Below are 14,679 nucleotides of genomic sequence, written 5' to 3'. Positions count from 1 at the left end.
CTTTTGGTGGCTGGTTCAATCAACAGGGTACTGATATGCCGTTGAGCAAGGCCTTTAACTCTTAACCTATTTCAGTGGAGCTATATGCATTAGCTGAGTTCAGGGTGTGATTGATTGTAACTGTTTGAGTGTGAACAGGGTATCCCTGAAAGTGACACCCTGGTTCGCAATTGAACTTCCCTGAATAAATTATGATCTTTGTTATTTCATTAGCTACTGTATATTTGGGGATATTAAAGACAGGATATTCTGTGTGGGAGAGGTTTGTGTCAAGTTCAGGTTCTATTCAAGTAGTTTTAATAAAATAACTAAGCTTTTCACCTACATGTTTTTGTAAAACATTTGCATATTATGTTTGTGTGATGACAGTTTACAAGGTAAAGGCCCTATTATAGAAACTAAAATGAAGAGACAGGAAGTCATGGATAGTTTATATATGTTTTTTGTATTTATTTTTTGTGAAATAAAATGGTAACAATACAAATGTAAGATAATACAAAATATGTTTTTAATATATGTTTTTAATATGAATTGTAAATTATTATTATTTTAACGCAAGCATTTTTTAACTGTCTATTGTAGCACCTAGCTTTTTTCTAGATTCTGATTCAGAAAAAGCAAGCTAAATAATATGATGTTTTTAATGAATAGTATTCTGGGGTCACTTCAAAATTAAAGCCAAGCCACAAGGCGTGAAATAAAACAGTAAAAGATTAATTTCATTTATGTTTATTGGGATCCTGTTTTCCCCATCAGATGTTTTTTTGTGTTCAGTTCAGGTTTGAGAACAATAATAATGCACTTTGGTGCAAATATACAGAGAAGTAGTCCATAACTGGAGGCCAGAATAGCAAATATCTCCACAGCCACAGTGAATTTCCCAGGAGAACTGACATACGCTGGGATAAATGTGATCCAGACTGCACAGAATATCAGCATGCTGAACGTTATAAATTTAGCTTCATTGAAATTATCAGGTAACTTTCGAGCCAGAAAAGCGAAGACGAAGCAGAGTACAGCCAGGAGTCCTATATACCCCAACACAGCCCAGAACCCGATAGGTGAACCTAAATCACACTCTAGAATAATCCTTTCAGTGGCATGAGCTGTATTTTTGTAGGGGAATGGCGGGGCAAGAGCTAACCACAGCACACAAACTAACACCTGCAGTAAAGTACAGCTGAGAACGCTTGTTCTCTGAAGCGGAGCAGAGCACTGAAGAACTGTGTTCGATGGCCTATTAGCATTAAAGGCGTTCACCACTGCCATGGTTTTAGCCAAGATGCAAGACATGCACAGGGCAAAGGTGATGCCGAATGCTGTGTGTCGCAGCATGCAGGACCACTCAGAGGGCCGACCTATGAAGCTAAGAGAGCACAGGAAACACAGAGTCAAGGAGAAGAGCAGCAGGAAGCTCAGCTCAGAGTTGCTGGCTTTGACGAGAGGTGTGTGACGAAAGCGAAAGAAGACGCATGACACCACCAGTGACAAACTTGCTCCGAACAAGGAGAAAGCAGCGAGGAGGGCGCCCATGGTTTCTTCGTAAGATAGGAACTCGATCACCTTTGGAACACACTGGCTGTGATCTTCATTTGACCAGTACTCCAGTGGACACCGCAAACACTCAGCAGAATCTGAATGGAAAACATGGAACGCTTAAATGTATTTATGCTGTCAGCTCCGAGTTATGAGAGCAGAAGTCATATTAAAATAAGCACTGGCTGCATTTCGTGACTTATAGAGATACTGAAAAGCATTGTTTTTGTACAAATATTACATAATAAATTACAGATCTACTCACTGCTGGAGTTGCTGATCTCTCCATCAGCACAGGCGATGCAAGAGAAACAGCAGATGGGTTTGCCTTTAATCACAGCCTGCCGGAAACCTGGCAGACAACTCTCACTGCAGACAGACTGTGGCCTCTGTAACAACACCACAAATCGAACGTAGCGTTAGTTCAGGCAGGCCATGATGTCAAGCTCTGCTCATATGATGGCTATCAGCTGATAACAGCTGATCTTAAGCCAGCCCAATCAGCTGATGCATCAGCTGACGGATCAGCTGATTCCTCTCTATGCATTCATTGGTAAATTTCATAAAGGGCGCCTTATTTAAGCTGCTTCAGCCGGCCTACCGTTGCTGCTTCCTCTACAAGCCGCTCGCAACCCACCTCCACCCCACCACCTGCTTTTAATACTGTTTCTAGGGCTGGGCGGTATGGCCTAGGAATAATATTGCGATATTTTAGGCTATATCGCAATACACGATATATATCGCAATATTTTCAAATATCCTCTAAGCACTTCATAAATGCTCAATTTAACCCTTTGATGCATACAATCACACCAATATTATGATTCTTGTAGTCCCTGCAGCATATGTCTGCATTTAAACCTTCTGTTGATATTCATTAGTGTTTCTTTGGAACAATTTTAATCTTTCATACAAAAAGGGATGGCTTGGAAACATTACATGACAATTTGTGTTCGATGTTCGCGATGTAGTCATTTTCTGTACCACGCAGGGGACAAGCCACGATACATCGACTGTATTCGATGTGTCGCCCACCCCTAACTGTTTATGACTTAATCAATGTTAATTCTGTTGTCATTTATGCCGGCTCTGTTCTGCACCCAGGGGGGTCTTTGCTGCTGTTCTCCCTGCCTTTGGCTTTCCATGTCTGCACATGGAAGGGCAAGGAGGTGTGCTCTCCTTGCCTCATGCTACCACGTAGGCTTGTGGATGGGCAGGGAGGTCCCAGAACAGAGCCATACCGCCAAATATAATGTGTATATTACTGCAAATGGAATAAGTGTCTTTGACTAAAGTGGTCTTGACTGAACTCATCAGTTACTTATAGTTTATTGCCCTGTAGTCCAAATACTTAAAGCTACAGCCTGCAATTTTGAGCAAATATCCATCCATCTATCCATCCATCTATCCATCAATCCCTCCATTTTCTCCCGCTTAACCGGGCTCGTGGGGGGAAGCAGGTCCAGACATTCGTCTCCCCAGCTACGTTTCCAGCTCTTCCTCGGACCCCTTAAGCGTTCCCAGGCTAGACTAGATAAATAACCTCTCCAGCGTTTTCTGGGTCTATCCCGGGGCCTCTTACAAGTTGGCCGTGCCCGGAAAACCTCCAAAGGGAGGTGTCCAGGAGGCATCCTGATCAAATAACTGAACCACCTCAGCTGGCCCCTTTCGACGCAAAGGAGCAGCGGCTCTACTCCGAGCTCCCTCCGGATATCTGAAATCCTCAACCTATCTCTAAGTCTGAGCCCAGCCACCCTACGAAGGAAACTTATTTTGGCCGCTTATATCTGCGTTCTTTCAGCCACTACCCAAAGCTCATGACCATATGTAAGGATTTGAACGTAGAAAGATTTGTAAATCGAGTGCGAGAAATTCTTCCGGAGGTGGGAGTTGAAGACCTCGCGTACAGGGGCCTCAGCCAGACATTCTCAGTTCACCCTCAATACACGTTTTGGTTTCCCAGGTCTGCCCAGCAGCCTCCCCCGCTATCTGATCCAACTCACCACCAGGTGGTGATCAGTTGACAACTCCGCTCCTCTTCACCCAAGTGTCCAAGACATCAGATCTGATGACACAACCACTAAGTCGATCATCAATCGTTAGCCTAGGGTGTTCTGGTACCAAGTACACTTATGAACCACCCTATGCTTGAACATTGTGTTTGTTATGGTCAATCCATGACTAGCACGGAAGTCCAACAAGAAAGCACCGCTCGGGTTCGGATCAGGCAGGCCGTTCCTCTCAGTCACCCCCCTTCAGCTTTCTCCATCGTTGCCCACATGGGCAATGAAGTCCCCCAGCAGAACTATAGAGTCCCCAGTCGGTGCCCTTTCCAGGAAGCCAGACAGAGACTCCAAGAAGGTCATGTACTATGAGCTGCTGTTTGGTGCATAAGCATCAACAACAATCAGAGACTTCCTCAATAGAGACTCGCAGCCGCAAAGAGGCGACCCTCTTTTTCTCTGGGGAGAAAGCTGGGCAGCACTAAGCTGGAGGCTCGTGAGTATCCCCACACCATAGTAACCATAGTAAGGTAGACAATGAGCTACAACCTTGTTTTAATCAAGACGAGATGTCCTCCGACCTGGACACATAACATTGGTCTCTATGCGCAGCCGGCTGTGAGACGAGTGGTCAGGCACCGTCTACAAAGTGCAACGGCAAAAAGAGATGCTATGAAAATATTCAATAACTTCACTGTTATACAGTGTAGTACCACCAAAATTACTTCACACATCAATGGTCTCCTCATAGTTGTACTACAATATTTAGTTCGGAAAAATATGCTTTTGTATAATTTTGGTGAATCTCTAATCAGAAGTGAAACTCTTAGCACTTGGCAAGTCAGTCTGCAAAATGCACAGTATTTTTATTTATGTGTATTTTTAATTTTAATTTTGTTCTACTTTTATATGACTTCCTAAACTATGCAAAATTGACCTATTTTTAAAATGATGGGTATGGCACTTCATACTTTGAAAATAACCCTGACAATGTGTAACCTATTGCATAACTAACATGTTTATTTGATACCTTTGGGGATCCGGCAGCCCATGTTGTGTTTATTCCGTTCATGATAAACTGCTTTCCATTCGCTAGTGAGGCATCGTAGCTTCCTACAGCAACAAATACAATATCTCCTGCTTGGTTTCTCTGCCAGTTCAGTAGCTCATAAGTTGCTGCAGGGTCTCCGTTTTCATCAAAACCCACAGTTTCTCCTGACTGAAGGGTGAAATTCACATTTTGGAGATGTTTCACAACCTACCAACAGAGAACAATAGTGAAAAACTTACAAGTACAGGGTTATTATTTCAGATTTCTTACTTAAATATTGAAGGCGACCTCTAACCTCTTTAGGCTCTAAAAAATTGTTCCATATACACAACTGATTCACCGCTTCACCACTTTGTCCACATGTCAACATGTTATGCATGGCATGAGCCACAGCATACACAGCTTTATACACATTGTTGGATATCCTTAGCTTTGACACATCTGTGAAAAAATTGTTGATGTCCTCTAGTCTCTCAGAACCAGAGCACTGGGACTGACCATGCAGACTGGGTTGGAAACTGCAATCAAATGTGGCTTCCCAGAACTCTCTCAGCAGATTATTATGAGGGTCTTGACTTGGGTTAACCTGCAAAAGAAACTCTCGCAGGCCTGGGATCTTTGCTTTTCTGATGGTGAAGCCCAGAGACCCTGTCAGGATTCCTGAGTACCTCTTGGTGGCCAGACGACTTGCCATAATCCAGGACTCACTGCCTACCCACTGCAGCCCAGTTAAATTCTGCTTCAGAGCTTCCTCAAGCAGAATTTCTATCTCCTGGGAGAGGAAGGCAACTAAAACCTTTGCACTGCCGCTTTGGATCACTCTGACCACCCTGGCAATATGCCCACTGGAGTCAGTGCTTGAGATGACTTCTGAGTACTCGATGCAGACCCCCTCCTGCCTTGCAGCTGTGATAAATGTTTCCATGCCGTTGTTACCATAGTCATTATCACTTCTAACTGCCCCAACCCATGTCCAGCCAAAGTGCTTTACCAGTTTTGCCAAGGCTCTGCTCTGATAGTAGTCACTAGGGATGGTTCTGAAGAAGGAGGGGTACTCCTTTCTGTTACTCAGACAAGCACAAGTCGCATAGTAACTGATCTAATAGAAAAGAAAAGGAGAGATACATAAAAAACATAACATAAAACACATTTATAACATTTGAATACAAGTAATAACTGACAAAAGTTAGACTTTTGACTGAATCTGCTGCATCTGTGCAAACCCTGGAAACCTTAATTCTGACCTTATAGCCCTGAAATGAACCATAATTATACCATAATTCAGACTTTGTTGATGGTCCCTTCATACTAAGTTGTAAAATGGAACATGGTGAAATTAGTCAAAAAATAAATACAGATATGTCATATTTACCACTGGTATTTGGAAAACCCCTGCAATTTGTAGCACCGCAATGGTTGAGGAGGAATCGGATGGTCCGATGATGGCATGAACAGATGACTGGCCAGAGCAGGTTTGACCTAAAGTCCTTTCCTGTCCATTTATTAGACCCATCACCACACGCGAAGAATACAGTGTTGAAACACAGTTGTCAAACACCTTATAACCAATTGAGATATTAGGCAGCAGAGAGCTGCTATTGTTGATCTCCTGGATGGCAAAAATCATTGTTTGGGCAAATTGAAATTGTCTCACAATTATCCTGAAAAGAGTGAGAAGAGTTTCAACAAACAGCTTTTCAACATTTCTTCTGTTAAAAAACAAAACAAATGAGAAAGGAGACAACAAAAAATACCCAGAGCATATGAGAAGTTCTGGAGTATCTGTGAAGGAGGATGGAGGATGTATTGCATTATGGATGGAGAAAACTCCTCCAATAGTGATATCTCCTTCCTTAGATAACACAGGAAACTCTGGACTTCCCAGCATCTCACAAAGCGGTGTGTCTTCCTCTGCTCCAAAGGCTCCCACAAAAAGCACAAACAGTAACATGACATAGGCACAGTCACACATCTGGAACAAACAGGCACACACACTAACCTGTACGGTGTGATGAGTTTGTCTTTCGCTGACCAACAGGTGTGTCTCCTGTCATGGGCAGAGCTTTATACTTCTGCAAATGGTCCTCTTATCGAATCACTGTATCATGATGTCATTTAACTTTGTTGTTCTTCATTTGAGATGGTATATTCTGTTTCTAAGACCATTATGTTTCTTTCAATGCTGGAGATTTTTTATTTGTCAACAAAAAAAGGGATAAACAGGATAAAAAAATGATGGAAATTAAACTCAATAATTAGGGGATGATTTGGAGAAACACCATAAAAAATTGTTATTCAGGCAAATATGGGAACCAAACTTTGAGGTAGTGCTTTGATTTTATACTTGAATCATTTTTTTTTAAATAATTATGTAGTTATAATAGAACTAAACATGTTATTAGGGCCTTCATGTTTGTTTGGGGCAGTACACTTTAAGTGTTTCAGGCCAAGATACCAAATCTGAGAACATGAGAGTGTGTGTGACGAAAGCTTTTGACAGAGTTCAGTGGAGGCGAAAAATATAGCTTCATAATATGTTGTATTAATTATTTTGGTGCAGTATATATATGTGTTATCATATGTGTTTATTTGTCATTAAACAATTTGTTAAAAAAAATCCTTACAAAAAAAAAATATGTCAGCACCAGTATTCTTAAGAATTATGTCTGCATTGGACGATTCTTCTACACCTCACGATTAAGAACAATGTTCAGTGCCAATGCAGGACGTAGTTAGTGGTGTAGAGGTTATGGTGGTGAAAGAGCATGTAGCAAATCTGGGTTGGATTTTGGATCCTGTTACAGTTCACTCTTTCCCAAACCTTAACCAGTGTTTTTGTTGCTTGACCCTAACCATAATTTAACCACCATTCATTCGCCAGAAGCATGATATTTCCTTAACTTTAACCTTAACATAGTTTTGCAGAAATTTTATGTAGTGAAAATTTCAAAAATAATGAGATTGAATCTAATCTGGGGTTTCACAGGATCTTCAAATACTGAAGGTCATGATATTTAATAGAGTTACATATGTATACACTATGTATGTATTGTATATGTACATATTAAGTCGTTTTATTTGAATCATTTCATCACAATTACATGTATATTAACTGCCCAGCAGGTGGCACTGAAGAACATCCTTTTATTTAGCATGCTAACATGCTAAATGTTATGCTAACACCAGCATGTTAGGAGTCAATGGTTGTTAACCTGCATGTAAATGTACTAATGTAGCCTCCTTTTTTTCTGGTGTTGGCTGAATGAATCCCTGAAAATTATCAGATATTTTATGATATATCTTAGGCGACTTTTGGTGGCTGGTTCAATCAACAGGGTACTGATATGCCGTTGAGCAAGGCCTTTAACTCTTAACCTATTTCAGTGGAGCTATATGCATTAGCTGAGTTCAGGGTGTGATTGATTGTAACTGTTTGAGTGTGAACAGGGTATCCCTGAAAGGGACACCCTGGTTCGCAATTGAACTACCCTGAATAAATTATGATCTTTGTTATTTCATTAGCTACTGTATATTTGTGGATATTAAAGACAGGATATTCTGTGTGGGAGAGGTTTGTGTCAAGTTCAGGTTCTATTCAAGTAGTTTTAATAAAATAACTAAGCTTTTCACCTACATGTTTTTGTAAAACATTTGCATATTATGTTTGTGTGATGACAGTTTACAAGGTAAAGGCCCTATTATAGAAACTAAAATGAAGAGACAGGAAGTCATGGATAGTTTATATATGTTTTTTGTATTTATTTTTTGTGAAATAAAATGGTAACAATACAAATGTAAGATAATACAAAATATGTTTTTAATATATGTTTTTAATATGAATTGTAAATTATTATTATTTTAACGCAAGCATTTTTTAACTGTCTATTGTAGCACCTAGCTTTTTTCTAGATTCTGATTCAGAAAAAGCAAGCTAAATAATATGATGTTTTTAATGAATAGTATTCTGGGGTCACTTCAAAATTAAAGCCAAGCCACAAGGCGTGAAATAAAACAGTAAAAGATTAATTTCATTTATGTTTATTGGGATCCTGTTTTCCCCATCAGATGTTTTTTTGTGTTCAGTTCAGGTTTGAGAACAATAATAATGCACTTTGGTGCAAATATACAGAGAAGTAGTCCATAACTGGAGGCCAGAATAGCAAATATCTCCACAGCCACAGTGAATTTCCCAGGAGAACTGACATACGCTGGGATAAATGTGATCCAGACTGCACAGAATATCAGCATGCTGAACGTTATAAATTTAGCTTCATTGAAATTATCAGGTAACTTTCGAGCCAGAAAAGCGAAGACGAAGCAGAGTACAGCCAGGAGTCCTATATACCCCAACACAGCCCAGAACCCGATAGGTGAACCTAAATCACACTCTAGAATAATCCTTTCAGTGGCATGAGCTGTATTTTTGTAGGGGAATGGCGGGGCAAGAGCTAACCACAGCACACAAACTGACACCTGCAGTAAAGTACAGCTGAGAACGCTTGTTCTCTGAAGCGGAGCAGAGCACTGAAGAACTGTGTTCGATGGCCTATTAGCATTAAAGGCGTTCACCACTGCCATGGTTTTAGCCAAGATGCAAGACATGCACAGGGCAAAGGTGATGCCGAATGCTGTGTGTCGCAGCATGCAGGACCACTCAGAGGGCCGACCTATGAAGCTAAGAGAGCACAGGAAACACAGAGTCAAGGAGAAGAGCAGCAGGAAGCTCAGCTCAGAGTTGCTGGCTTTGACGAGAGGTGTGTGACGAAAGCGAAAGAAGACGCATGACACCACCAGTGACAAACTTGCTCCGAACAAGGAGAAAGCAGCGAGGAGGGCGCCCATGGTTTCTTCGTAAGATAGGAACTCGATCACCTTTGGAACACACTGGCTGTGATCTTCATTTGACCAGTACTCCAGTGGACACCGCAAACACTCAGCAGAATCTGAATGGAAAACATGGAACGCTTAAATGTATTTATGCTGTCAGCTCCGAGTTATGAGAGCAGAAGTCATATTAAAATAAGCACTGGCTGCATTTCGTGACTTATAGAGATACTGAAAAGCATTGTTTTTGTACAAATATTACATAATAAATTACAGATCTACTCACTGCTGGAGTTGCTGATCTCTCCATCAGCACAGGCGATGCAGGAGAAACAGCAGATGGGTTTGCCTTTAATCACAGCCTGCCGGAAACCTGGCAGACAACTCTCACTGCAGACAGACTGTGGCCTCTGTAACAACACCACAAATCGCACGTAGCGTTAGTTCAGGCAGGCCATGATGTCAAGCTCTGCTCATATGATGGCTATCAGCTGATAACAGCTGATCTTAAGCCAGCCCAATCAGCTGATGCATCAGCTGACGGATCAGCTGATTCCTCTCTATGCATTCATTGGTAAATTTCATACAGGGCGCCTTATTTAAGCTGCTTCAGCCGGCCTACCGTTGCTGCTTCCTCTACAAGCCGCTCGCAACCCACCTCCACCCCACCACCTGCTTTTAATACTGTTTCTAGGGCTGGGCGGTATGGCCTAGGAATAATATTGCGATATTTTAGGCTATATCGCAATACACGATATATATCGCAATATTTTCAAATATCCTCTAAGCACTTCATAAATGCTCAATTTAACCCTTTGATGCATACAATCACACCAATATTATGATTCTTGTAGTCCCTGCAGCATATGTCTGCATTTAAACCTTCTGTTGATATTCATTAGTGTTTCTTTGGAACAATTTTAATCTTTCATACAAAAAGGGATGGCTTGGAAACATTACATGACAATTTGTGTTCGATGTTCGCGATGTAGTCATTTTCTGTACCACGCAGGGGACAAGCCACGATACATCGACTGTATTCGATGTGTCGCCCACCCCTAACTGTTTATGACTTAATCAATGTCAATTCTGTTGTCATTTATGCCGGCTCTGTTCTGCACCCAGGGGGGTCTTTGCTGCTGTTCTCCCTGCCTTTGGCTTTCCATGTCTGCACATGGAAGGGCAAGGAGGTGTGCTCTCCTTGCCTCATGCTACCACGTAGGCTTGTGGATGGGCAGGGAGGTCCCAGAACAGAGCCATACCGCCAAATATAATGTGTATATTACTGCAAATGGAATAAGTGTCTTTGACTAAAGTGGTCTTGACTGAACTCATCAGTTACTTATAGTTTATTGCCCTGTAGTCCAAATACTTAAAGCTACAGCCTGCAATTTTGAGCAAATATCCATCCATCTATCCATCCATCTATCCATCAATCCCTCCATTTTCTCCCGCTTAACCGGGCTCGTGGGGGGAAGCAGGTCCAGACATTCGTCTCCCCAGCTACGTTTCCAGCTCTTCCTCGGACCCCTTAAGCGTTCCCAGGCTAGACTAGATAAATAACCTCTCCAGCGTTTTCTGGGTCTATCCCGGGGCCTCTTACAAGTTGGCCGTGCCCGGAAAACCTCCAAAGGGAGGTGTCCAGGAGGCATCCTGATCAAATAACTGAACCACCTCAGCTGGCCCCTTTCGACGCAAAGGAGCAGCGGCTCTACTCCGAGCTCCCTCCGGATATCTGAAATCCTCAACCTATCTCTAAGTCTGAGCCCAGCCACCCTACGAAGGAAACTTATTTTGGCCGCTTATATCTGCGTTCTTTCAGCCACTACCCAAAGCTCATGACCATATGTAAGGATTTGAACGTAGAAAGATTTGTAAATCGAGTGCGAGAAATTCTTCCGGAGGTGGGAGTTGAAGACCTCGCGTACAGGGGCCTCAGCCAGACATTCTCAGTTCACCCTCAATACACGTTTTGGTTTCCCAGGTCTGCCCAGCAGCCTCCCCCGCTATCTGATCCAACTCACCACCAGGTGGTGATCAGTTGACAACTCCGCTCCTCTTCACCCAAGTGTCCAAGACATCAGATCTGATGACACAACCACTAAGTCGATCATCAATCGTTAGCCTAGGGTGTTCTGGTACCAAGTACACTTATGAACCACCCTATGCTTGAACATTGTGTTTGTTATGGTCAATCCATGACTAGCACGGAAGTCCAACAAGAAAGCACCGCTCGGGTTCGGATCAGGCAGGCCGTTCCTCTCAGTCACCCCCCTTCAGCTTTCTCCATCGTTGCCCACATGGGCAATGAAGTCCCCCAGCAGAACTATAGAGTCCCCAGTCGGTGCCCTTTCCAGGAAGCCAGACAGAGACTCCAAGAAGGTCATGTACTATGAGCTGCTGTTTGGTGCATAAGCATCAACAACAATCAGAGACTTCCTCAATAGAGACTCGCAGCCGCAAAGAGGCGACCCTCTTTTTCTCTGGGGAGAAAGCTGGGCAGCACTAAGCTGGAGGCTCGTGAGTATCCCCACACCATAGTAACCATAGTAAGGTAGACAATGAGCTACAACCTTGTTTTAATCAAGACGAGATGTCCTCCGACCTGGACACATAACATTGGTCTCTATGCGCAGCCGGCTGTGAGACGAGTGGTCAGGCACCGTCTACAAAGTGCAACGGCAAAAAGAGATGCTATGAAAATATTCAATAACTTCACTGTTATACAGTGTAGTACCACCAAAATTACTTCACACATCAATGGTCTCCTCATAGTTGTACTACAATATTTAGTTCGGAAAAATATGCTTTTGTATAATTTTGGTGAATCTCTAATCAGAAGTGAAACTCTTAGCACTTGGCAAGTCAGTCTGCAAAATGCACAGTATTTTTATTTATGTGTATTTTTAATTTTAATTTTGTTCTACTTTTATATGACTTCCTAAACTATGCAAAATTGACCTATTTTTAAAATGATGGGTATGGCACTTCATACTTTGAAAATAACCCTGACAATGTGTAACCTATTGCATAACTAACATGTTTATTTGATACCTTTGGGGATCCGGCAGCCCATGTTGTGTTTATTCCGTTCATGATAAACTGCTTTCCATTCGCTAGTGAGGCATCGTAGCTTCCTACAGCAACAAATACAATATCTCCTGCTTGGTTTCTCTGCCAGTTCACCAGCTCATAAGTTGCTGCAGGGTCTCCGTTTTCATCAAAACCCACAGTTTCTCCTGACTGAAGGGTGAAATTCACATCTTGGAGATGTTTCACAACCTACCAACAGAGAACAATAGTGAAAAACTTACAAGTACAGGGTTATTATTTCAGATTTCTTACTTAAATATTGAAGGCGACCTCTAACCTCTTTAGGCTCTAAAAAATTGTTCCATATACACAACTGATTCACCGCTTCACCACTTTGTCCACATGTCAACATGTTATGCATGGCATGAGCCACAGCATACACAGCTTTATACACATTGTTGGATATCCTTAGCTTTGACACATCTGTGAAAAAATTGTTGATGTCCTCTAGTCTCTCAGAACCAGAGCACTGGGACTGACCATGCAGACTGGGTTGGAAACTGCAATCAAATGTGGCTTCCCAGAACTCTCTCAGCAGATTATTATGAGGGTCTTGACTTGGGTTAACCTGCAAAAGAAACTCTCGCAGGCCTGGGATCTTTGCTTTTCTGATGGTGAAGCCCAGAGACCCTGTCAGGATTCCTGAGTACCTCTTGGTGGCCAGACGACTTGCCATAATCCAGGACTCACTGCCCACCCACTGCAGCCCAGTTAAATTCTGCTTCAGAGCTTCCTCAAGCAGAATTTCTATCTCCTGGGAGAGGAAGGCAACTAAAACCTTTGCACTGCCGCTTTGGATCACTCTGACCACCCTGGCAATATGCCCACTGGAGTCAGTGCTTGAGATGACTTCTGAGTACTCGATGCAGACCCCCTCCTGCCTTGCAGCTGTGATAAATGTTTCCATGCCGTTGTTACCATAGTCATTATCACTTCTAACTGCCCCAACCCATGTCCAGCCAAAGTGCTTTACCAGTTTTGCCAAGGCTCTGCTCTGATAGTAGTCACTAGGGATGGTTCTGAAGAAGGAGGGGTACTCCTTTCTGTTACTCAGACAAGCACAAGTCGCATAGTAACTGATCTAATAGAAAAGAAAAGGAGAGATACATAAAAAACATAACATAAAACACATTTATAACATTTGAATACAAGTAATAACTGACAAAAGTTAGACTTTTGACTGAATCTGCTGCATCTGTGCAAACCCTGGAAACCTTAATTCTGACCTTATAGCCCTGAAATGAACCATAATTATACCATAATTCAGACTTTGTTGATGGTCCCTTCATACTAAGTTGTAAAATGGAACATGGTGAAATTAGTCAAAAAATAAATACAGATATGTCATATTTACCACTGGTATTTGGAAAACCCCTGCAATTTGTAGCACCGCAATGGTTGAGGAGGAATCGGATGGTCCGATGATGGCATGAACAGATGACTGGCCAGAGCAGGTTTGACCTAAAGTCCTTTCCTGTCCATTTATTAGACCCATCACCACACGCGAAGAATACAGTGTTGAAACACAGTTGTCAAACACCTTATAACCAATTGAGATATTAGGCAGCAGAGAGCTGCTATTGTTGATCTCCTGGATGGCAAAAATCATTGTTTGGGCAAATTGAAATTGTCTCACAATTATCCTGAAAAGAGTGAGAAGAGTTTCAACAAACAGCTTTTCAACATTTCTTCTGTTAAAAAACAAAACAAATGAGAAAGGAGACAACAAAAAATACCCAGAGCATATGAGAAGTTCTGGAGTATCTGTGAAGGAGGATGGAGGATGTATTGCACTATGGATGGAGAAAACTCCTCCAATAGTGATATCTCCTTCCTTAGATAACACAGGAAACTCTGGACTTCCCAGCATCTCACAAAGCGGTGTGTCTTCCTCTGCTCCAAAGGCTCCCACAAAAAGCACAAACAGTAACATGACATAGGCACAGTCACACATCTGGAACAAACAGGCACACACACTAACCTGTACGGTGTGATGAGTTTGTCTTTCGCTGACCAACAGGTGTGTCTCCTGTCATGGGCAGAGCTTTATACTTCTGCAAATGGTCCTCTTATCGAATCACTGTATCATGATGTCATTTAACTTTGTTGTTCTTCATTTGAGATGGTATATTCTGTTTCTAAGACCATTATGTTTCTTTCAATGCTGGAGAT

General features: G+C 42.1%; 2 protein-coding genes across 2 annotated transcripts; both read right to left on the bottom strand.

The window, feature by feature from the left end:
• Positions 1–533: 533 nt before the first annotated feature.
• LOC119491789 (extracellular calcium-sensing receptor-like) lies at positions 534–6,493 on the bottom strand. Its single transcript, XM_037776011.1, has 6 exons — positions 6,345–6,493; positions 5,963–6,251; positions 4,886–5,689; positions 4,570–4,797; positions 1,802–1,925; positions 534–1,634 (listed from the first exon to the last, which is right to left on the bottom strand). The coding sequence occupies exons 1-6, from the start codon at positions 6,476–6,478 to the stop codon at positions 730–732; spliced, it is 2,484 nt and encodes an 827-aa protein (XP_037631939.1). The 5' UTR covers positions 6,479–6,493; the 3' UTR covers positions 534–729.
• A 1,939-nt stretch (positions 6,494–8,432) lies between these two features.
• On the bottom strand, positions 8,433–14,392 carry LOC119491803 (extracellular calcium-sensing receptor-like). The gene is made up of 6 exons (XM_037776023.1): positions 14,244–14,392; positions 13,862–14,150; positions 12,785–13,588; positions 12,469–12,696; positions 9,701–9,824; positions 8,433–9,533 (listed from the first exon to the last, which is right to left on the bottom strand). Exons 1-6 carry the CDS (start codon positions 14,375–14,377, stop codon positions 8,629–8,631), a joined length of 2,484 nt encoding a protein of 827 aa, XP_037631951.1. The 5' UTR covers positions 14,378–14,392; the 3' UTR covers positions 8,433–8,628.
• Positions 14,393–14,679: the final 287 nt, after the last annotated feature.

The sequence above is a fragment of the Sebastes umbrosus genome, chromosome 7, assembly GCF_015220745.1.
Source record: "Sebastes umbrosus isolate fSebUmb1 chromosome 7, fSebUmb1.pri, whole genome shotgun sequence".
Lineage (NCBI taxonomy): Eukaryota > Metazoa > Chordata > Actinopteri > Perciformes > Sebastidae > Sebastes > Sebastes umbrosus.
Note: the sequence above shows the minus strand (reverse complement) of the source record. Positions and strands in the feature narration are given on the sequence as shown.